Source organism: Carassius auratus, chromosome 21 (genome assembly GCF_003368295.1).
Source record: "Carassius auratus strain Wakin chromosome 21, ASM336829v1, whole genome shotgun sequence".
Lineage (NCBI taxonomy): Eukaryota > Metazoa > Chordata > Actinopteri > Cypriniformes > Cyprinidae > Carassius > Carassius auratus.
In genome coordinates, this window is record NC_039263.1 from 21,009,160 (window position 1) to 21,035,081 (window position 25,922).

Here is a 25,922-nt window from a genome sequence, read left to right on the forward strand (position 1 = left end):
TCGGGCGATAAAAAAATAACGCCGTTAATCTATTCTCAAAGTTGGGTTGGGAGCTGGGTCTATACTAAGCAAGCTATGATGACTTTCAGCTTGATATTTTATATAAGCGACTCGCTGAGGACAGCCTAACTGACAGCGACACTGAACCGAGCTCTCTTCTGCGAAGTTCTCCTCAAAGTCCCTTCTGCACCGGAGCGAACAAATACAAATCACAGTTTGAAACAAACAACAAGATGTGAAAGAGCCCGATTCAGTGCTCGCGGTGTTCTGGTGTTCAGGGCTCACGCAGAGAAAGGCGTCTCGAGACACTGAAAATAAGCGTTTTCAAGTGTTTTGATCAATACACTTGAACATCGAATTTGATTATGTTTGCTCTAATGCCGACAAATACATACGAATTATAACAAAATATCCACCTTGGAAATTATGCTCGAAAAAACTGTCAGTTATTTCTTAAGTGAAAGTAAACTGTTGAGGAAAAATGGGATGTGTATTATATTGAATGCGTTCATTGTCTCTTAAAGTGACCGCGCCTAATTTAGCGACTGGCTGCTGTAATGTTAATCCAAGAAAATGAAAATGAAGATCACTCACTGCTCTTGACTACTTTGTAGTTTTAACAGTCAAATCAAAAATTATTCAGACACCAGATATATATTTTTTATATATATAGCAAAACTGTAATAATGTGAGAAATGTTGAAGGTGTCTGAATAAATGTAGGTTTCGTTGTATATTTCATTTTTACATTGAAGACTATCCAGTGCTATTTTACATTTAATTATTTAGTTTCTGTACCTTGACACCTACAAACTTGAAAAAAACCTTGAACATTGTGTAAATGGCACAAATAAATAAAAATAAACGAACATACAAATTAGACAATTTCAAACAGGGCCCACTGGTGCAATGTGGCATTAGTTTACAGCTTTTTCAAGCACTTTGTGATGCATTTTGGAAACAGGAGATGTACATTTCTAATGCACCATCTAACTTGATAAACCCCTTCTCAAAGACTTACTGTTTGTCAATTTTATTTGGGTAACACACATATTCTGAATGCCGTCGGCACAATTCGAATGAGCCAGTTTAATCTAGATTAATTTCAAGATCACAGTGAGATTAATCTAGATTAAAAAAAATAATCTATGCCCACCCCTAATATATATATATATATATATATATATTAGGGCTGTCCAAAATAGCGCATTAACGCCGTTAATTAGTTGTTTGTCGTTAATTACGTCAAATTTTTTAACGCATTTCTCGCATGCGCAGTGTGACAAATTATTCAGGTCAGGAAAGTCTCGTGGATCTCTGAATTCTCAAGATAGCAAAAAACAGCGGCGAGCGCCGCGACGAAAACACAGAAGAAGCTTAAGGTTTTATTCGAGTTACTCTCAAATACATTCATGCCAAGCTCGATGAACAGAGACGACTTTGGTAGTTGATACGCTGGAGCTTCTTCTTTCTGTTATAGCGTCCTGTGTTTCACACTGCGCATGCGCAGAACGCCTACATGCAATGCAGCAAAAATTACAGCTGTTTGGAAAAGCATATGCATTTTTACCTGGTTTTACTGGCACTTGAAGCCTTCAGAACGTGAAAATATTGATCCTAAAGTATTGTGGCAGAGCAAATGAACACCTCCCAAAAACAAGAGTGCCCAGAGTGCTGCTTATGTGATGGTGGAGCATGTTTGTGTTTCTGAGTTCATTCTTTCGAGTTTCTCTTTGCATAATTTCATAGATATGTGGCTATATTTAACCACTGGTTCACCTAAAACTCTTCCACTATCTGTAGTTAAATGGCATGGTTTGAGATAGTGCTCAGGTAAATTTGATCTAAGTAAATGTTAAACTTTTGAAATTCAGAAAAAAAGCACCACATATTGATGAATCAATACATGAAAATTATGTATCTGTGTCCTGTTATTCATCTTTTGGTGTGCATTTCAGAAAAAAAAATGGTTAGGATTCAGGTGTAATTGCAAATAGTGATTAATCCTGATTAATCCACTGAAAATTCTGATTAATTTGATTAAAAATTTAAATCATTTGACAGCCCTTATATATATATATATATATATATATATATGTATGTATATGTAATATTTAACATTTACACATGAAAGCTTTGGCCATCGTTTACTGATGAATAACATATTAATTACACATTGTGTTTATACATGTATGCACACATGTATTTACCCATATACTTGTCTCCACATTTACATTTGGCAAATGCTTTTATCCAAAGTGCATTTTTATCAGTTGTAGGGGAATGTACAGTTAAAACCCCAGGACCAGGAGTCCGAGATGTGATCAATTAATAACATTTACTGAAGAAAATAGCAGTTTCGTCAACTTAAACACTCTCTGTGGAGTTTGTAGACTCTGCATACACGTTCAAGACACAAGTGTTTATTCTCTAACAGAGGTCGAAAATTACATCCGTACATAGGTAAACAAGATTCTGGTTGGTTGAATCCTAGATAAATTAATAAAATCTCCACACATGGACGTAAAACTTGAAGCATATCTTCTAGGGATTGATTGAAGTGATCAGAGGTCATGCACAATAGGTCTCGGATAGGTGATGACAAATGATGATCTCTCTCTCTCTCTCTCTCTTTCTGCATCTAGCTGCAAAGATAGACATCTACACACAAACACGGTGGACACTTATCGGTACTTCAAGGTTGCGGGACTCTGCTCTAAATCTTATCAAATATTGTTAACTTCATACACACAATCAGAGCAACTTAGAGAGTGAAAAGGCAGAATATAGACCTATTCATCATATTTTCTTACATGCAAAAATGTAGCTTTGATTAACAATTATTCAAGAAATATTAAAGTAACAATATTATGACAGCCATTGTAGATCTGCGATCCACTCCTTCACAGTTTACACTTTCACTGGGAACCAGCTTTATTGCAATATACTAGTGCCATTATTGACCATGACATTTCAAAATTGAAATACTGATGTCGTCTTAATATTACACACAAAATAATATAGTAAAAAATCCTGTAAAAAGTCTCGTTGATGCTGGCTTTTTCATCACAACTGGGCTGAATTCATTCCTGATGAATCTGAATGTAGTGTTTACAAACTAATTAACAATCGGGTTGATGTGCATTTATTTATTTTTTGACGTACACCGCACAAATAAAGAGTTTCCTACTGTTTGCACATAACCACTCTCCTACACTGTTTCTTTACTTGTTTTAAATGGCAGATGTATCCAGATGGATATTACATATAAACCGCTGCTTATGTCTTTCATGCAGTAAAATCGCTTTGTTAAAACACCGTTAAAATAGTTTTATGACAGGACACTCATTTGTACAGCTCTTTAGTCAGTGGAAAGAGCCGTTCATTCTGCGTGTCATTTCTTCTTCGTTGCACATGCTTAGTCCTTTCAGTCTCGGTTTCCATCTGTTCGAGCGGTTACTAATACATATTGGCCGTATTAGAAAAGGAATGAACCATCCTTAACAATCGAGCAATCGATGCCATTATTGACAGATTTTTGGATGCATGTAAATGTAGTCACTTGTAACTAACAAAAAAAAAAAGTGTATAGCTAGTACTGCGGCACAAACTGCTGTATAAATGCTTAATTTCTTCTTTCTTTCATTCAGTAATTCATTTATTCAGTTGTTATTGCTATAAGTTTGACAGCCCTTAATTCACCAAACGAACCACACAAGTTGTTCACGCTAGCTGCGGTCTCTTTTTCTGCTGCCTCTTGATTGACATGAAATGATCGGGCCTGATCACCCATAGCGGATAGCGTAGATGATTGCTTTTATCAGCTGATGCAGATACATCGGTGTATCCCTACAGATTACCCTTTAGCTAACTGTTAGGTCTTAAAGAAATGCCACCGTTTTTCCATATTTCACAATGTTGTTCCCTCAACTTGGATGTCCCTCTCCCATCTCAGTGCATGTGCTTAATCGCTGTAGCACGCGGCACCTCTATGCTAGCGTTTAGCTTAGCACCATTCATTCCTTCGGATCCAAACAGGGATGAATTTAGAAGCCACCAAACACTTCCATGTTTTCCCTATTTAAATGATGATAGTGGGTAGCAGCTTATAGTTTGTTCTCGTATATTTGTTGCCTTTGCATGGTTTCAGTGGGGTCTTAAAAGTCTTGAAGTTGTATCAAATTTAAGGCATTAAAATGTCTTAAATTGTACAAGAAAGTCTTAATTATGATTTCAAGAGGTCTTAAATTTGGGGACGGAGAGACCAGAATTGCGATTATAGCTGAATATGATGATTAAACTTCAAAAAGCTAATGTTATGATCTCCTTGAATAAACTAGAGCTGCAGCTCAAAGTCCCGTGCCGTGCTGCTTTGTGTTCTGCTGTTAACAGGGAAAGTTATTTTCCAGCAAACGCTCCACCTGCTGGCAGAGAGTTAATGAACATTTTCAATAAAACAGAACAATGCGAATATCAGGAGTCAGCTGTCCACGGTTGTACTTAAGAGATCAACACAATAACACACTTGGGCAAATATCATCTAATTATAGTTAGATAAAATCCCACAGTATTTCGCAATATTATTATTATTTTTTTTCCAATATTGCAATATCAAAAAATAATTTAAGTATTTTATGTCACGAATATATAATCCTGAGTACAAGTGTATATAATACTGAGTTTATGAATTACTCAAAGAAAAGGCAGCTAATTTTTGTCAATCGTCCAATAAAAACCTTTGTTGACTGACAGGCATATATAGACAAATGTGTGTGTATTTCCTGACAGCATTGGATAGCCAATAACCTGTTTGGACTGGCTTTTGCCCTGAATGGAGTTGAGCTGCTCCACCTCAATAATGTCAGCACTGGATGCATCCTGCTGGGAGGTCTGTTCGTTTATGATGTGTTTTGGGTAAGTTTTAAATGTAAACTTTAAATGCACAATTGTAAAACCTGCTTAAAATTGTGCCCACGACATGCACTGCATTTGCTTTCTAGGTTTTTGGCACCAATGTTATGGTGACAGTTGCCAAGTCCTTCGAAGCCCCAATCAAGTGTGAGTATCTGATCTATCCATCCTTCTCTCCATTAATCTCCAGAACAGAAGGTGGTTGGTTATTTCAGTACCATATAACCGTATAGTGGTTACCTATATTCTTCAAAACTAGCTTTGGAACTAGTGAATTTAATCTCTTGAGCACGTCAAACATACTCCTATACCCACAGCCTTGTGATGCTTGCCTGACCGGTGCTCGGACAGATGTGCTTGCTGTTCTGTACAATTTCCTCTGCACATAACTTACATTCTATGGTCGTGTGTGGTTTGAATAAAAAAAAAGAAAGAAAAGAAAATCATTTTCATTTTGGATAAGAATCATGCTCAAAGTAAGTGAGCCTATAACAGACTGCACTGGACAGGAATAATTACATAACGTATGACATGCAGTTACATTTTCCTTGTTTTTGTTTACATAGCATTTACATATTTAAAGAGTTGTAGATAAATTATATATTTATTTAGGCATTTTATTTTTTTAATGCATTCAATAGAATACAGTGCACTTGTAGGTAAAGTGTACCTATAACTTGTCATTGGCTATTTTTTTTAATCCTAGAAAAATGTCCTAATTGTCGTCTTATTATTATTATTATTATTATTATTATTATTATTTTATTTTATTTTTTTTATTCTGTCATACAGGAACAGATTTTAAGGTTTACTTCAAAAGGCATGGGAACCCTGATAATCACCTCTTCTGCTAGAAATGACTACACTTAAACTTCTTCTGATATATCTGTAGTTAATTCTCAGTCCTTTTTTTTTCTAGTGGTTTTTCCACAAGATTTGCTGGAGAAAGGTTTAGATGCCAATAACTTTGCCATGTTGGGACTGGGGGACATTGTCATTCCGGGTAAATATATGAGGATGATTTCTGAGACACTTTGACATGTTTGCTTAAAGGGTTAGTTCACCCAAATATTACAATTATGTCATTAATGACTCACCCTCATGTCGTTCCAAACCTGTGAGACCTCCATTTATCTTCTGAACACAGTTTAAGATATTTTAGATTTAGTCCGAGAGCTCTCAGTCCCTCCATTGAAGCTGTGTGTACGGTCTACTGTCCATGGCCAGAAAGGTAAGAAAATCATCATCAAAGTAGTCCATGTGACATCAGAGGATCAGTTAGAATATTTTGAAGCATTGAAAATACATTTTGGTCCAAAAATAACAAAAACTTTTTTTTTTTTTTTTTTTTTTTTTTTTTTGAGAATGAGTCAATCTATTGTTCGTTATCTGGCTCGGCTCGGTGTTCATCTTCAGTTCTCTCTTCACATCAGTTCAGTCAGATACTGTTTGAGTAAATGAATTACTCCGGGATATTGGTTTGTTTGAACTCAGAGGGAGTGTCAGCCACATTAAAAAAAGTTAACAGCTTTAGTCATTTGTGGATTAATGCGTATTAGAGATGCGAACCGTTTAAAACGATTCAGTTCGATTTGGTGAACTGGCTCAAAAAGATCCGGTTACATCTAATGATTCGTTCATGAACTGGATATCACTAAACTGCTTTGTTTTGAACTCTCTCACACAACAGACCCGGAAGAGAAGACAATGCTGAATAAAGTCGTAGTTTTTGCTATTTTTGGACCAAAATGTATTTTCAATGCTTCAAAATATTCTAACTGATCCTCTGATGTCACATGGACTACTTTGATGATGTTTCTCTTATCTTTCTGGACATGGACAGTAGACCGTACACACAGCTTCAATGGAGGAACTGAGAGCTCTCGGACTACATCTAAAATATCTTAAACTGTGTTCAGAAGATGAACGGAGGTCTTACGGGTTTGGAACGACATGAGGGTGAGTTATTAATGACATAATTTTAATATTTGGGTGAACTAACCCTTTAAGACAGTTACTGTATGTATTGCACAAGACAGGCCTCATTTATAAAATGTTGCACAGAAACCATCCTAGAATTCTCTCAAATATGCGTAGATGTGATTCGAAGATGCTTTTCTGTTTGTGTGTATGTTCAGTCTCTTTCAAATGTGAAAATACATGAATCGCAAATGATCTTGAACTTGCAATCAAATTAATGGTTTCAGCTCTCTGCCTTGTAAAAGTCTCCTAATTATAATGTCATTAACATGTAAATGATCGCAGTCATTGTACAAATATTTTAATTTAGAACCGCAAGTTGCAAGAACAGCTTACATTTTCAAAAACCTGCTGTAAAAGCAGAAACGTGTGTACGTCTGTCCAAGATCAAATCTGAGTGTACACAAGCTTTATAAATGAGGCCCAACCTTTGAACTCGGAGTCATGACCATTATAATCAGTATTTAAATGAAACGCTTCTTAATGAATCCACTATTTCCTGTTCTGTTAGGAATCTTCATTGCTCTGCTCCTGCGCTTTGATGTCAGGTAAAGACTGTTTGTTTGTTTTTCTCTCTCTTACTTCAGATGCATTTGATTTTGATTTACAGCTGTTCTGTCATTTTCTTGCCTTTCACTCTTAGTTTAAAGAAGAACACCCGAACTTACTTCTACACCAGTTTCCTGGCTTACATCTTTGGCCTGGGTCTTACCATATTTGTTATGCACACCTTTAAACACGCTCAGGTAAAAACATAACAATAAAACACAGTATTGTGGTCCTTCATGAAAGAAATCCTGCACAGATGAAAGTGACGTGACATTCAGCCAAGTATGACGACCCATACTCAGAATTCGCGCTTTTACATTTCACCATTAGTGCAAAATGAAAATTCAGTTATATAATTTACATTTGCCATTTCTTTGCTAGTTTTAATAGGTAAATAGGTAAAAACACATTTTAATTTTAATGCTTTATAAGTTGCAAATTCAAACGGAAATTGTATTGTTTAACTTGTCCTAGCAATAACTGTAGAAAAAATTATAATTTAAATGCAATTTTCCTAAATGCATTTAGACTTGCGGGTAGGACACTTGATATTGCATTTTCACCTTGCTACCGTGAGAATTGTAGACAAATGCAGTGTGAATTTCATAAACGCATTCTGAGCCAAATGTGCAGCAAAAGGATAGCAAAAATAGATGTAAATTAGGGCGGTCACTTTTAGTTCGAAAATCGATTGCACAATCAATTGGACCAACCAAAAAAAGTTGAAAAAATGAAAATAGGGAATCGATTTTAACCAAATATGTACACTATCAATTTTAAAATAATTAAACAATTAATAAATATAGATGTAACAAAACTCCCAAACAAGCAGAAAAAGAAAATAAAGAATTCCGAAAGTGCAGTACGTGTTGCGAAAGCTAGACAGAAAATATTTTACACGCCAATAACATTCGCGCCAGTGACGTTGAAAGCGTCCTCTTATGCTGCGTTCACACCAAACGCGAATAGAGCGTCTGGCGCGAATGATTTCAATGTAAAGATGTGTTTTTCGCCTCATTCGCGCATCTAGTTACAGGAGATTCTGAGTTATGAAAAGGACCATTGCAAGCTGACAGCGACCAGCTTTTGTGATGGAAAATTGGCAGTAATACCCCCACCTTGCGCAGTGTCCCTGGGACATCAGTGCTGTTGGAGCACGTCTTCTCAACAGCTGGACATATAAATTTAAAGTTTCATTTTTTCGACAACAGTTGTTTGAAATGGATTGAATCATTAATTTAAAATAATCTAGGAGATTTTTTTAATTGCCTAAATCATAAATGCAGCCGGGTTGAAGCCTGAAGTGACGTTTTTCTTTTGTAATGGCAGCCGTCCCTTCTGCATATATATTTTTTCGAGAATGTTGCACTCCTGTTTTTTATTCTGCATGAAACTTCATGCCAATAAATAAGAAATATTGCTGACTTGTGCTCTTCCAGCGCTCTCTTTACGTTTGTCCGTTGTTTGACGTTGCAAAAGGAAACGTCTTTTTTTTGACATGGAAAATCGATTTTACAATCGATTCAATGAACACTTATGTCCTAATCTAAAACGATTTTTTCACAAAAGTGACAGACCTAATGTAAATGCATTTTATTTTTCTTAAATGCATTGACACTTACACTTGATCCAAAATATTATTCAAGATTGCGGCGCGTCCACACACAACGGCTTCTTTGCTCCCGGCAGGGCAGTGTTTTTTGTCTTGTGAGTCGCAGTGTTTTTGTACATCTTCATCGCATCTACCTCTCTTTAAGCATGCATACAGTTGTGAGTTTTCTGCTATATTTTGGCAGAACCAAATGTTTTGAGTTAAACTCCTCACACATGAAAGTTATGCGAGATCTCGGTCTGCTTGATCTAGGCCTTCACCATCACGGACCCCCACTACTGAATCTCACCTACAGCGTAGGAAGCAGAACAGGGGTAACAGCTAACCCACACAAGCCATCTATACCCACCATCGCACTGGCTAACATACTCTCTTTGGACAATAAACTTGATTACATCTGACTATTACGCTCCACTCCGAGGACTGTGTTTTTGTGTTCATGGAAACCGGTCTCAGCAACAGTGTTTCAGACTGTGCTATTCAGCTCGACCAGCTGACGTGCTCTCGAGCGGACCAAGCTCTCGTCGCGGGAGGAAAAACCTGTGGCGGCGGGCTTTGTTTACATCAATGATGCGTGGTGCTGCGATGCTGTTGTGGTCTGCAAACACTGCTCACCCCTGCTGGAGTTCATGATTATTAAATCTGCTGAGGGAATATACTGCCATACTGCTCGTTGCTGTTTACATTCCTCCGAACTCCAACAACAGGAACGAGACCCTAAATGAACTGTACCAGCACATCAGTGAGCAGCAGACAGCACACCCTGATGCTTTTCTCATCATAGCTGGGGATTTCAACCATGCTGACCTTAAGAGTGTGTTTCCAAAAATACACCAACACATTAACTTTCCAACATGAGTTAACAAACACTCTGGACTTTGTTTACACCACACAGAGAGGAGCTTAAAAACCCCTGCACCACCCCGGTGCCTCAGACCACATCACTGTCATGCTAATGCATGCATACAAACCGCTCATTAAGGTCACCGAAACAGTTCAAAAACAGATTTATGTGTGGCCAGAAGGGCCGTCAGAGGCTCTTCAAGACTGCTGTGACACAACTGACTGGAATATGTTTAAGCAGCTGCCACATACACTAACACCACTGACCTCCAGGGACCCGTTTCACAAAGGAGGTTAAGTGATAACTCTGAGTATGTTAAGCCTGAAATGAGGGAAACTCTAGGTTTTCTGTTTCATAATGGGAGGTTTGTCAAACCTGAGAAAGTAGAGTAAGTCAAGACCGTTATTGAGAGAGAGGTAACTCACTCTATGAACCTAACCTGGTCGGGAGCAGGTTTTCTTCGATAAACCCAGAGTTTCTTTCGGTCTCCTCCCCCTTTTTAAACAATTCATTGATGCATGCTGGAAAAATGCTCTTCTTAATAAGTGTTTTTTTTTTCCCCCAAGTACAAATATTAAAAACATAATTAAAGATTGATTTTCTATATAAGATACTTAGTCTTGTTTCCTGGGGGAATCTATATTAAAAATTAAGTGCATTATACTGAAGTAAAATTATATGCCAGTGTGGTAATAAAAATAATCTGAATGAAAATGGAAAGCAAGATTATTCGTAGTGTCCATTACTAAGAGCAAATCTCCTGTAGCTTCGCCCTCCATCGACACACAAGGTTAAATACGACACACGTGAATAACGGCTTCAGTGGTGTAGGCAGAAATGTTTTGGGCACGGAAACTAGCTTGTAACGCGATTGATTGTGTTAGAGTCCAGCTTTTGCTGAGCTTGATCTTCTCACTTTTCCCATCACATGTCATATTAGAATTTATTTTCAATAAAAATGAACTAAATGTTCTAAAAGTGGAAGTAAAGTGCCTAACAAGTAACACTGAGGTGCAAATCTATCTGCCAGTATAAAGTATAACTAGCATCTAATTATAATTTACACTTAGCCTGTTGCAAAGAACTGCTACTTTTACATGGTAAACAGAATATATCATAATTTTCACTGTACATTGCTCTTGGATCATTTGGTTCTTCGAAGCTCATCCCGGAGATGCCGTGAACTTAAACCTGCTCGGGAGCAGCTTATTTCATGTAAACAGGATTGGATCGCTTCTTTTCAACCAGAACTGATACTCAAAATATGTCTGCTACCACCGCTACTTTATTACAAGAGTATCGTACTGATCCAGGGACAATAATTTAAAATAATAATCATTCAAAAAAATATTTAAAAATAATGCTGTGTAGTACATAACTGCCTGCTATAGTTTTACTCACTGAAATTTATTTGTCATAAAATTATTACTTCAGAATTGTATTAGAGTCTTACACACATGCTATACAGATAATAGAGTCGTGCATTATTCTGAGTGATGATGATATTATAAGAGTGGCTTGATGGAGCGCAGGAGATGCAGATAACATGATATTGACCCTTGAGAAACTTTCATTAATGCTGTCACGTAACAAATCTGTCCAAATATAAAATGAAATGAATAGATCATTTCTACATTGAAATAAAAATGTAAAGACTGCACAACTATTATAAATTGCGAATCAAAATAATTGGGAATCATGAAAAAATTATAATAAAATGAAAACATTATTATCTGTTTTATATATTTATTATAACATTTATGTAGTTTTGTTTGCTTGGCTGTTTCCTTATAAAAGTCCAGAAATTTGTCAAGTTTTTCGTCAGGTGTCGTTTTAAATTATATGACGTCATTACAACTTATAAAGCATTAAAAAAAATTAATTTGCGTTACATGCTTTTAGTTTAAAAAAATTGTGTATGGGAAAATGTAAATTTAAATACAGAAATACATTGCCATTTGACATTGCATTGTCTTTTTGCATATTATATTTCAAAATGAATTTTGTTACGCATTTGCTTCCATATGAATTAGGCTGTGTTTTGTTTCCCAGCCTGCTCTGCTGTACCTGGTCCCTGCTTGTGTTGGATTTCCTGTGGTGCTGGCCCTGTTTAAAGGAGAACTGACGGAGATGTTCAGGTAACTCCCATCTTGACAATGATTATATTCAGAGTTTATGTCCAGGGACAGGATGTTTAGGGGACTTTAGCTTGGATTGTAGTTTTAAAGACCACAGCACACTTCTGCACTCAGATTCATGCATGCGTGTTATTGTTTTTCTTGCATCAAAAGCCAAATCCAGCAAATATGCTGCCTCGTTTCTGCTGTTGCTCTTACATTTCAATATACTCCATATCGCTTCACATTGTGTAAGAAGTGTTTGTGATCCTTGCAACTATGTTTAAAAGAGCACAAAGAACAGTTTAATCGGTCATAACTTCTGGAGAGAAATGCCGCAGACAGTTTTTCAAGCTGTTTCATACACTCAGTGGGTGTTGCACTGCAACAGTCCAAGAGAAGTTTAATACAAATTGCTTCCATTAAAAAAAAAAACAAGTGTCTTGCATGCCTCCAAAACCCTCCTGTAGTCAATCAATGGGTTTTTGTAAGAAGAATATACATTTTCAAAACGTAATAATTACTTTAATGTAGCTTGCACCAACAGTTGTACGCAGAAGCAATTTTGGGTTAGATGACGTGTGGGGTCGGTGCCGAGTCTCATGAAAACCAACGTTTGTTTACAGGATCAAAAAAGTTTCCTTACTCGGGGTGTCCACGGTGTTGTAAAAGGTAGTAAGTGAAATTAGCCAAAATTAAGGAAAATAAATTTAAAATGTATCTAAAAAAAAAATTTGGCTTGAAAATTCAATACCTTGTCAGATAATGTTTGTGTTAAGTAACTCTAAAGTAACTCTATACAATAAATGATCGAGGCAAATTCCTCTGCCTCGATGCCTCTTTTAATTTATTTTAAATCTCACGTCAGGTTCTTTCGCAATGATTTTTTTATGTGACACAGCGCGTTTACGTCACCCACAAAGCGGAAGGAGACACAAGCGCTGAGTCTGAAATCTCATACTGCAAGGAGTCAGCAGGATATGGACTAATATCTGTAAATATTAAGCCAGAACAGTCTTTTTAAATATGAATCCTGCATGTTCTGCGTGTGTCTGTTAATGAATGGAGCAGAAGCGCGTCTTCCTTTATTAACACACACTGAAGCACGCGCGACGCTCTGATGATTTCAGCGTCTGCTGTCTCACTAAATAAGGATGAACACATGAACAACATCTCCAGAACTGCTCTGAAAGTCACTTCATGAGCATTTGACCGTTTGATTTGAGTAAAACTAGCGTCACATCACATACATAGAACTGTAAAGGTACGTCAACCCGTCAAAATAAGTCCAGTTTAGTTGAAGACAAATATTTGACAGATATGTTACTATTGTTCAGCAGAATGTACATAGCCTACTACTACTACAAAAAAAAAAAAATCAAACATTATTTTTTAAGGTTTAATCACACAACATTTCTTCCAGGTTTTATTTTTAATAGTAAATACCCTTTGTTTACCAAAAACTTATGTTTGCTTAATTTTCAATAATTTAAAGATAAATTAAATTAAATGTTTTATGTGTTCAATGTTTAATGTGCGTCTCAGAAAATAGTTTTATTTAAAACCCCATCTGAATGGCACTTAAATGCACTTAATTCCTCCGTCAACTTTGTCATTGTTCACAGTACAAGTACAGACAGACAAACAATGGGTAATTAAATGTTTGTTTTTTTCATGTATGCATTGCATTCTATGCATTTAAAAAATGTAAAAAATTCAAAAAAAAAGGGAACTTAGTTGTTCATTTTAAAGGGTTAGTTCACCCAGATAGCAAAATTATGTAATTAATAACTTAACCTCATGTCGTTCCAAACCCGTGAGACGCAGAAGCAATTGTAATTGTCATATGACAGGGAATAACAGAGTTTACGGGGACCTTCCCATACACAGCCCCGACATTAATTAGTTCTTGCACCAGTTCTTCAAACCCCTCGCCATTTATGATATTAAAAGGCCTAATGTCTTTACAGCAAAAGCTGACACACTTCTCCGTCATCGTTTGTTTCACCTTTGCAGGAATGGGTTTTGATGCAGTAACAAACAATTTGATTGTAGGTTGATTCTGGGCACTGGCAGTTGTTGAACAGCTCCGATCAACATGCCTTATCAGCGATGAATTCCCTGTCGTTTTGCTGTCGTACTTTATTACATAATTTTGCTATCTGGGTGAACTTACCCTTTAAGAGACCCAGGAGTCTTATTTTTTCTTTCATAATTAATATTGCACTTTAATTAAGCAAAAACACTTTATCCGATTACTCAATTAATCGATGGAATTTTTGGTAGAATACTCTATTACTAAAATATTCGATAGCTACAGCCCTAGTTGAGAGTAGGACCTGAGTGATATCATGTGAGGTGTTTGTTCGCGTGTGCGCTGTAACAAACTGGGTAACCGGCTGGCTTGCTGCCAAACATTTAAGTGAGCTCGCTTCCATTCAGTAACTACGAAAATTGTGATCTTTTGTGAAAATTGGTCCGGAAACATGCATTTTTAATTTCCACTAGGGATGGGCGTTTTCCGCAAATATCACATCACATCAGAATATTTGAGCTCACAAAAAACTAATTCATTTATTTAAATTAAGTTTAATGAGAATTATTTTTCAACAACATTTATTGTTTCCATCATTTTGAACAACCTTACACACAATAAGCTTGAATATTACACATCGTGTTTTGTAGCTGAAAACCTTTAACAATGCATGCAAACAAACAAAAGTACGGATTAAAAGCAAAAAAAAAAAAGAAAAAGTGAAATAAAGAAAAAACGTAAAGCAGCAATTAGGCTATTGTAGAGCATAGCCTACACTTTGAAACTTTTAAACTGTCAGCAAATCTATTGTGCTTTTTTTTTTCTATTGTTTTACATGTTCTTGTTAAGAAATACGGGCATGTAAACATGATTTGGGGAAAGTCGGCTCCTTAGTCTGTTAACAAGAAAGCCGGCCGCAGAGAAAACGCGCTCTGATGAACTGTGTGCTAAGTGAATAAGTTTTGTGAAGCGCTTCGTGTTTTCGTTTCACCACCGAATGGGATCCTCATCTGGTGAATAAATGTCTCCAGCAAGAACTGTTCCCACTCGTCTCGGCTGGACTCTCTGTAATCATCGCTGAAGAACTGGCTCAGCCTTTTCAGACGAGTGGGCATTGCATCCTCTTAATCGTTGTTGACTGCGGCTGCATCTGCACCACTCGCATCAAGGAAAATGTTCTGATAATGTTCAAAAAAGTTTTTTTTCTTCTCTCGTGTTTTCATCGAGAAACCTGAGATGTTTGTGCCGAGGGTCTAGGGCAGACATGAGAAGAGGAGTTTTCACTGCATTCTCCAAGTTAGCTGTGTTTTTCATTGCTTGAGAGATGCCACAGCAATGTTCTTGAATTCGGTCACTTTCTGTGACTCTCCACGCCATATTTGAAGTACTGTAGAAGACCGCAGTTCTTAGGGGCCGTTCACATATGCACGCTACCTGAAGGTCGTTGCTGTTTTGTGCTGGAATCTGTGCATGCGCTGACTGGGTGCGATCGCCGAAGTGTCGGAGAAATTGAGCTCTACTACATGGTTCGGGCGCCTGCCTGGGGCAACACAATCCAGTCTGGTTCGTTCACCTGCCTCAGGTACCAGTGATGTTGTCCATCATTTGTTAACCTCACGTCAAGTCTCCAAACTCTGTCCCCGGCCCGGGATTAGTGGCCGCTACACAGACTTCCCACACACACACACACACACACACACACACTCTCTCATTGCACACGCATACACCCATACACAAACACTCGTTGGGATTATTTATTTTTCTTTGTTGTTTTTCTTCTCTCTTGTTTTTGTTTTCCTTTGAAAATTGAACATGTAAAAAGAAACGAACTTTAAAGAGGAAAACAAACTTTAAGACACTTGTGAATCAAGGACTCTCGTGATTTTGTGATTGTTTATGAAATCTTGAATTGAACTTGAACCGCAATATTGTTACTTTCTGTTTACACTTTCTTCTGTCATCTGTTATGTGAAGTAACAAAAAAAATCCAAATGGTGTGAAAATTTAACTTGATGTAGTTTTTTTTTTTTGGAAACACTTTTTTTTTCTTAAAATTATATTTTTTGTTGTGTAACAGTGGTTTGAGCTATTTACAGGGAAACTGAAATTAGTTACGCATTATAAATAAATCAAATAAATATTTTAGTTTTGCTTGTCTGGCGCCCGAACAATTTAACTTAAATTTCCATTTATTAAACAAAATTATTTTTGGGGCAGCCACTGTTACAGCATCGAGTTAAAAACCTCTCAACTTTTCAGAATACCGCAAGCGCACCGCAGGTCATGTTACAAGAACTAAACATTCAGCTTCATCCTTTCCCGTAACAACGTTGAAAGCTCAGCCAAGATGAAGGAACAGCTGATCATAGCTGTATATGGATTGCCATTTTGAAATAAATTTAGTAGCAGAGCTACTGCAAGCGATTTTTAGTGCTGCAAATCCATTTATCCTTTGTGAAATTTCCGCGTCTTCATGAAGAGTGCATCATTGTTACTTAGCAACAGCAGACGCCTCAGGTGCCTTCTGCCCGAGCGCATTGGAAAGGAGGAGCATTTTTAGGTGTGATATGTGAACGCCCCTTAATCATTAATTATTTTTTTGCTTGCATACATCTTCAAATATGCCGTGGAGAATCACAGAAAGTGACCAAATTAGGTTTTATTGTTTGTTTGTTTTTGTTTTTTTGCGAAATTCGAATAATCATTTTTATTTACCGAATAATTAGAGCAGAACAAATATTCGAATGTTCGACTATCCGTACACACCCCTAATTGCCACAAAATATCCACATCATCTGGGCTTAGAAACGCCCCGTGACGTCATCGCAATGCACATTCAAAGATAGGCCTTATGTTCTCATCAGGAGCGATTTACAAGAGCTACACTGGATAAACAAACCGAAAGAGGAACGAATTCGCGCTTCTAGTTCGGGCTGCACAGACAGTTTTGTCTGCTCGAGCCGGAGCTGCAACACCGTTATACACAGCCCTGGGAGATACAGTCCAAAAAGAAGAATCAATAACATCTCTGTGAAATCTTGTGAGAAGCATTCAAACTCAGCCAAGAATTCTGTTAAAGCTGATATCAAAACAAACACCACTGATGTGGAAACCAGGAAAAACATTGTTCAATAAACACAACATCTCCACCATTCACCATGGATTTAACAGTGAACTACAAGAACAACTTGTCAGAAATGGTCTAATGTTCAAGTGATTTTAAATACGTCACATAACTTTTCCCAGCACTTTAAGTATTACCAAATTTGAAAGTTATTTTTAGTGTGATGTTTGTTAATCTTTAAGTTTCTCCCATTTATAAAACTAAAAGTTTCATAATGTAGGAAAGCAAACGCTTTAAAAAAAAATAAATAAAGATATTAAATGACCACTAGTAGATGGCTGCAGAATAGTGACTATATGCCATTTCCACTCCCTAATATAGCCTACATATTTTTGTATTCATTAAATTAAATTTTTGATATTATGAGTGACCGTAATAAAAGTACATTTTATCAGATATATTACACCTGTTAATATATCTGCTGTCAACTCTAAACATCTCAGCAGTTTTACAGGAAACATCTTAGAGATGTGCTGCAGATGAACAAGCACTCCTATACATATACATCTTGCATATGTACATGCAGACTTTAAATATACATCTCCGAGATGAAGATGTGCGATTAAGGTGCTTTACTGTCAGGTGCTGGAGCCACATGGTCCTCCAAGTCAGAGAAGTCATAACGGTGTTAGAAGAATGTTCTCTGGTATATTTTCACTGCAAAACAATAAGAAATGCTGCAAATATAATTGCAGATTTTGAGGAAAAACTGCATCAAAATCAGTAATTTTGATAGCAAAAAAAAAAAAAAACGGTGAAATCCTGGAAACCCTGTTTGATAGACCTATATGCTTACATAGTTGTTTGTATTCTAACATTTTCACGACTTTGTGATCATTTTATTATTTAGCCTACTGTTGCTTTTCAGTAATAGTAGCTATGATATTGGAAAATTTATTTAATTAAATGGAGGTTGAAGTAGACTAACTTACCTGTTAAATTTGCAATTTCATGGTTAATAGCTCCAGTCTAGGCCACAAGCAGGCAGGCCATAGGGTCCTGCTCCACCTCTCAAATTGACTACATTTCTAGGTCAGTGGTTAAACTTTTTTCACAGTACCCCCTCAGAAAATATTATGCTTTCCAAGTACCACCATTGTGACTAACATTGACATGGCTTGTGATGGGCATGGTGTTATAGACTTACTGTAATCCTACTTCTGACAAGTGTCTTTGGGAAGTCATGGCCTAATGGTTAGAGGGTTGGACTCCCAATTGAAAGGTTGAGTTCTAGTCCCGGGCCGGCAGGAATTGTGGGTGGGGGGAGTGCATGTACAGTTCTCTCTCCACCTTCAATACCACGACTTAGGTGCCCTTGAGCAAGGCATCGAACCCCCAACTGCTCCCCGGGCGCCGCAGCATAAATGATGAACACTGCTCCGGGTGTGTGTTCACAGTGTGTGTGTGTGTGTGTGTGTGTGTGTTCACTGCCCTGCGTGTGTGCATTTCGGATGGGTTAAATGCAGAGCACGAGTTCTGAGTATGGGTCACCATACTTGGCTAAATGTCACGTCACTTTCACTTTTTCACTTAATCTGAAGGTTTAGCATGGCTCTGATAAGGCCAAACATAAATTATAGGGATTTTGTTTAAATTATTTTATTATATGTCTTATCCAGAATACCACCAATAGTGAGTCACAGCTGGAGAACCAATTATCTAACTTTGACAAAACAGGTTAATAATGCTATAATCATAGGATAAGGTTGTCTAATAAAGCAATTAGTAAAAGGTAAATAGTAAAAGGTATGAAATTTAAGTTGAGAAGTTATTTATATACCCTGCTTACTTTAAAACCAGTCTCCTCTAGGACTGGTCTGAATACCATTTTTTGAGTTTCGATGTAGAGGTATCCACAGTGCACCCGAGAGCCATCGACTCGAGACCGGACCCGGGACCCGTACGGGGTTGGGTCCGAATCTATTTCTTCCTGTCCCGGGTCTGTTTAACATTTGTGTGTGATACCCGTGTGATAGGAGTCTTCGGACTTGGAGAACACCCGGCCGTGATCAGACACTGCTTGTGTTTCTTGTAACTTGCATCTTGTAGGCATGTTTTAGGTTGATCCAGCTAGCACGCATAGTGCAGTCTCGAGCGCGTGTCATGTTTCTATGGCAACCAGTGAGGGACACAATGACTTTGACCGCAAAACCGCACTTTACTTTTTCTCCAATTTTTATAATATAAATGAACCGTTTAATCTTAAAGTTTTAGTATTTCAGTTCAATTCAATTCAAGTTTATTTGTATAGAGCTTTTTACGATATGCAAATTTACTGAACATTATCAAAATCGAAAAAGCTCTACCTCCTTTAGACTTTGCTATTTTAGGAACTACCAAAAGTCCAGCGTTTTGTGACCTTAGGGAGCGTGATGGGTTGTAGCGTGGTATAAGGCTACTTAGGTGTGCAGGAGCTAAACCATTTAGGGCCTTATAGGTAAGTAATGATAATTTGTAACTGATACTGGACTTAATCGGTAGCAGAGAATATAAAATTGGGGTAATATGATCATATTTTCTTGACCTGGTAAGGGCTCTAGCTGCTGCATTCTGGACTACCTGTAGCTTGTTTATTGAAGAAGCAGGACAACCACCTAGAAGTGCATTACAATAGTCCAGTCTAGAGGTCATGAATGCATGAACTAGCTTTTCTGCATCAGAAACAGATAACATGTTTCGTAGCTTAGCAATGTTTCTAAGATGGAAGTATTCAGTTTTTGTAACATGGGAAATATTTTTTTTTTTTTTTTTTTTTTGGTCCAATAATTAATATGTCTTATCCGAATTATATTCAAGGGGAAGGCTCTTATGAGTTTTTCATGATCTATGGTGTCGAACGCATCACTAAGATCAAGTAAAACTAGCAATGAGATGCAGCCTTGATCTGATGCAAGAAGCAGGTCATTTGTAATTTTAACAAGTGCAGTTCAGATTCAGACTTGACGCAGAGCATAGAGCACAGAGATGATAGCAAATAAATGACCTCAGCGTCAATGGCACTGAACGAGCAATGATTATTATAATTCAAAAGAGCAAACAGTCGAAGTTATAATGCTAGTTAACTTGAGTTAGAATGTACATGTGCACAGTTGCATTTGTCATCCGTCATTGTGACATCAAGTGGACTTTTGAAGCTGAAATAATGAGTGGATTAAGCTTGGACTTTATTACAGTACATTATTTTTCGCAGGCGGTTTATTGACTTGGAATATGTGACAATCGGGTCCAGTCAGGTCTTTGTCTTCCCGGCAGGTTCGGGCTCCGGTTTTCAAATAATGGGCTGGTCCGGGTAGGCATTTCTCGGATCTACACCGGTCCGGGTCCAGCTTTTGAAATAATAGATGGGTCCGGGTTTGTTCTGTGTAGTACATTATGGGTCTCTTTCGGGTTCGGTCACAAATTTTTGGACCCGTGAAGACCTCTACTTCGAAGCTTCGGTAGTAATCTACACTGAATAGCGGAGGGAGGGGGCTGAACATATTCTTCTCTCTAACACTGTCTATACCGTACGCAAGAGGTGCGGGACAACAAAATACAATAGAAACTATTTTGCTGTCTAAACTTGATGTGGTGCATGCACAGCTGAAAAATTCCTGACAGTAAACTGCTGCTACGTTATATTTATGACGTACGGACACAAGTCTCTAATGATTTTCATTGGGACATGGAGTCCCAAGATTTAAAGTTAGGCTGAAACATTCTTTTGTGCTTCAGGCAATCCAATAGTTGAAAAAGAAACTTCATAAAAAATGTAGAGTATTGTGAACATGGTGTAGCTGTATAAGTGTAGTAGGAGGGTAAGATATAATGAAATGTTATGAGTGTATTGTATAATGTCTTTTTGTTCTTGTGTGTATGAAGTGCATGTTTTTTAAAGGATTTCGATTGTTGTAAACCGATAATGTGATGCAAGAAAAATCAGACTTGTCTGACAAAGTGTTATATCATGTTGACTTGATGCATTGAAATTTTTCAATTTACTTCAAATACCTTCTAACATTGGCACTTTAGTCGTATAACACAATGCATTTTTCAGTGCAGCGCTTGATCTAGAGGTTCCATTTTTTTTACGGTTATTATAAACATTGCCATTTAATTCAGAAATAATCCGAATATGCCAAATGTTAATGTAAATTGTTAAATTTAAAGGCAACCAAACAGATGACGTTTTGGATTTTTGGAGGTTAAAAAAAATGTATATATTGATTTGCTGCATTAAAAAGGATTTATTGTAAAAAAACAAAACAAAAAAAAACACTGAAGATATAGAACTACAGCATTTTGAATGAAATCAAGTCGAAGTTTATTTAAAGTCCACACACACTCCTAAACTGAAGGTTTTCCACTTGCCTGTGCTGCACTCCTCAATCGTATGGAACCTTATTGAAAAGCTCCTCTTTTCTTTCACTCTATCATGTCCCTTCTCTGGCATGCAGCTATAAGTTGTCAGATGAGGTTATGCCCCACACGCCATGGCTCACTCATTTCCCAACTATGTCTGGCTAGCTCCCCTTGAAAGTACCTCCAGGAGCTTAATTTTGTTATCCTCCTAGTTAAGCTCTCTCGAAGTGTCATGCATCTGCTTCATCTGATGATGCCTCGCCTCCAGTAGTTTCACTCCTGCATTCAATGACCGCAGTGCAAGACCGCAGTGTTGTTCCATCTGTTGACTACCGTATTTTTCGGACTATAAGTCGCACTGTACTATAAGTCACCTTTCTTTAGAACCAAGAGAAAACATTACCGTCTTCAGCCGCGAGAGGGCGCTCTATGTCTGTAGACGGTAATGTTTTCTCTTAGTTCATTTCTCTTGGTTCATGTTAAATTAATTTTGATAAGTCGCACCTGACTACAAGTCACAGGACCAGCCAAACTATGAAAAAAAGTGACTTTTATAGTCCGGAAAATACGGAAATCGTAAACTTTTTGATTTCAAGTAATATGGTTCAACAGTAAAACTGCAATGTTCATAGGGTTGCATCTGGGGATTATTGTACATTTAAGATCCCAGGAGCCTTTTATAATAATGTTTACAGATATGAAATCATTTGACCTGTAGTTCTGTCTTCAGTAAACACTGAACTTCGTTAGCTTCTTGATGTCTGTTTGATTCTCTCCCTGCCTCATGGCTTTCCTCGTCATCCATGTACATCTGTCGCTCGAATCAACTTCAGCAGACATTCATTTATGTAAAAGGCGCAAGTCACATGAAATGTAGGGACAGAGCAGCCCAGCAGCTTTCTCTATTTATGCATATGAAATAATGTTGATTGCCTCCCCATCACCCTTTTGACTTGTTTCTTGTGTCTCCTGCAGATACGAAGAGTCTTCACCAGAGGAGGCGTCATTGAAAGAGGAAGTAACAGAATCTGATAAAGACAAATAAAAATGTGGGTTGAGCCCTCAGTCATGTCCTAGAGATGTGGTCATGTTCAGAGTCTGCTCATGGCAGTCACGTTTTGTACTTTTGAGCTTTATTTGATTGATGTACAACAGCTTGCTCAGTGCCTGTGTATTGTCCTTGTTCCTTTCGTTCAATTCATTGCCTTCAACATTTGAAAATTTGATCGGTTATTTACTTTCAAACGTGTGGTTGTTTTTTGTTTTGTTTTTTTATCCTTATAATTTGAACCGCGTAGAAGTTAGGCTTTCTGAATGTAATGTGTCAGATTGCTAAACAGATGTATTAAAAATCAGATGTCACAAGTCCACTTCCTATTCCCCAGTAGCTGGTTTCTGTTATTGGTTTTATTCTAGGATCTCATAAGAGATTCAGTTTGTGAAACAGAAGTAATTATCCATATGTTATTACATGAAAGGAAACAATTATTCTTTCTGCAAGTGTAAACAAAAGTGGGACCAAATATCTCCTTCTAATGTGATGGTAGTGTTTACATGTGATGTTTTCTGTCTGTAGCTGAAGGGCTCTGAGTTTAGTTTTCTATGCCACATCGTTTCCTGATCATATTTGTTTGTACAACTCATGCTTAGCTTGGTAAGCATTATTTTACAGTTTCCTCTTGTGTAATCTTTTTCACAACATAAAAGTGTAAAATTTAAGCTGACATGAGGAGCATTTCTTTCTCACTTTAACTTTTATTTGCATTAAACTGTGGTTTTTACCACTGTAAACAAAGCATTTATCCAGTGTGCGCTTCACTATGTTTTTCATATTGAAAAATCAGTAATGGTCTAGATACAGTGCTTGTGTTGATAAACAAGCCAAATAGTCATCATTCAACTGACTCCAGGGTCAAGATGAAGAAAGAAACAAGTTATTAGTCACCTTTATTTATATAGCACTTTTAAAAATACAGATTGTTTCAAAGCAGCTTTACAGTATTAAATGGGGAAAATGGTGTGTCAATAATGCAAAATGACAATAGTAAACGTTTCTGTAATGGTTAGTTCAGTATGTTTAAGCTAATCACAGCGGTATTTTTATGGTATAATAAAACTGTTAAGCATGAATTTTTTAACTTACTGTTTTACAAGAAAGGCAGAAAAATGGCAAAGCACTTTATTATAATTATTATTTAGATGCCCAGTTACAATAAATAACAACAGAGATTGTGAAAAGTACATAAAACAATGACAGTAAAAATGCAAGCTGTTAGCAAGATCTAAGGAGGCTATTGAGTTTGTGAGTGTTCATTTAATTATTTTTTGTTATTATTATTATTGGTTATTGTGTGCAAATAAAAACTGTTTAGTTGTTTCAGTTTTGTATTTGCCTAATTAATGACAATCAAATTTGTATTTTAAACAATTTCTCAAATATTTCATACAGTCATTAAATTTATTAGAGTGTATTTATTAACTGTAATTGTGCATCTGAAAATTAATAAAAAGTGATTCACTTTTTATGAAAAAAAATGCCTTGTTTGTAAAACAGTAAATCAGAAATGGACTGAAAGAGCTTAAACATTATTAACCATTACAGAAAAAAGTCAAGTCAAGCCACTGCACAAGATGACAGCCACAGGTGTCCCCAGAGTCGAGTCAGGTCACCGTTTACACTCCAGAGTCAGGTCAAGTCACCAGTAACACTCATGAGTTAAGCACTACCAGTTAGACCTCAGGAGTCAAGTTAAGTCACCATTGTTTCTGCTCAGGTTTGTCAGTTTACAGGTTTCTGAGACCAAAAAAAGCTTCTCTCTCAATGAAAGCTGTTTCATTCAATATTCAGTGCAAATCTTGCTAAACTGAAGGATGCTTATGCCTTATGAAACACAATGTTTTTGCAATGCTGTAAGACTGTTTTTAATGTGTAGAAGTTATATGCACAAAAACAGGTTTCTGAGAGCAGTAGAAATGTTGAAATACTGCTTCTGTTCAAATGAAGTGAAATCTAGCCCAAATCTGCTCAAAAGCTTGTCTCTCTATCAGAGAAAGCTGTTTCATTCAATATTCAGTGCAAATCTTGCCAAACTGAAGGATGCTTATGTCTTATGAAATAATATGTCTTTTGCAATGCTGTAAGACTGTTTTTAATGTGTTAGATTAGATGTTATATGCACAAAAACTTATGTTAGGCTTCATTGCTCAAGAAAACACTGTGTTGCAGTAAATATTAAAAGAGGAAAAAAAGAGAGAATGACAGAATCAAATAAGAGATGGGTGCCTCCGTGTCAGAGGCTCATCTAGGAGGATGAGTTTTGAGTGTTTGGGGGAAGAGCACGCTCTCGAGGGCGAATGCGAGCACTGTGATATGTTATCTATAAAAGTGGTTCGCGTGCAGCTCACGTTTTTCAAAAATTACGAGAGAGAAGATTCTCCCTCATTAAGATCCTGGGGGTCGCGTGTCGATCTGGCCGAGGCGCGTGGCATGACTCCGCCCCTTTCTCTCGCCCTCTCGCCAGATCATGAAGCCCTCGGATATGTTTCTCAAGTGCACCCCAGCGCTTGTTCTGAACGGCCCGAGGAGTCTTCATCTCTTGCCTCTGTTGAGATGGAAAGTGCCACCTCCCATGATGATAAAGCGAATGAAGAGCTACTCGAGGTGGGAACTTGTGCAGTCGGTCACCTAAGGCTAGACTAGCCACAGGAGCAAGAGACCAACAAACGCTCAAAATTAGATGACAGATTTCTGTCAAGTGGCCAAGGGGAGGGGCCTCAGCGATGGTCTCTCTCCTTTATTCGTGATCTCCACGATGAGCTAGCATTCTATGGCTGCTATGGTCTCCACGGAGAGACATCTGTGGCTGAACCTCACGGGCATCAGGGAGAGAGATCGAGCTTTCCTTCTTGATGCCCCTGTCTCGCCTTTTTGGAGATGCCATCAACACAGTCGCCACTAGGTTTCAGAAGGCGAAACGCTATGAGGAAGCATTTGTGAGGTTCCTCCCCTGCCGTGCTCAAGCGTCGGGACCGTCAGCCACCCCAAGTTCAGTTTCTCTGAGGCGAGAAGCCCAGAAGTAGAGTGTGGCAAGTCGTGCCCCCCCTCGAAGAGAATGGGGAGCAGCTTGCCACATTTCTCAGCCCGCCTGTAAAAGACCGGACCTGCAGAGCATCATCTCCGGCAAAAAGAAGTCCTGAGGCTGGCGCGTGAAGTTCCAACAGAAAATAAACACTCCTTTCTGGCACCCTCCAGGGCCCGTTGTTTTATCTCCACCACCACTGGTGTTTCGGGGAGCAGCGGTCTCCAGCGAAATGTTAAATGCTCGGTTGCCTCCTGCCATGTTTCAGGACATCGGACATCTAACATCCCCCAACAAAACGAAGTGTCAAAATTAGTGCCCCTTTCGGAGA

At 37.6% G+C, this 25,922-nt stretch overlaps 1 protein-coding gene across 1 annotated transcript in view; it reads left to right on the top strand.

Moving 5' to 3' along the window:
* LOC113038896 (minor histocompatibility antigen H13-like) overlaps positions 1–23,310 on the top strand; it is a 29,275-nt gene extending 5,965 nt beyond the window's left edge. Inside the window, exons 6-12 of the mRNA XM_026196686.1 lie at positions 4,788–4,913; positions 5,000–5,057; positions 5,830–5,913; positions 7,402–7,438; positions 7,534–7,636; positions 11,948–12,033; positions 22,488–23,310. Coding sequence (XP_026052471.1) covers positions 4,788–4,913; positions 5,000–5,057; positions 5,830–5,913; positions 7,402–7,438; positions 7,534–7,636; positions 11,948–12,033; positions 22,488–22,557 — 564 coding nt within the window. The 3' untranslated portion in view covers positions 22,558–23,310. The remainder of the gene's footprint in view (positions 1–4,787; positions 4,914–4,999; positions 5,058–5,829; positions 5,914–7,401; positions 7,439–7,533; positions 7,637–11,947; positions 12,034–22,487) is intronic.
* The last annotated feature ends 2,612 nt before the right edge of the window (positions 23,311–25,922 follow it).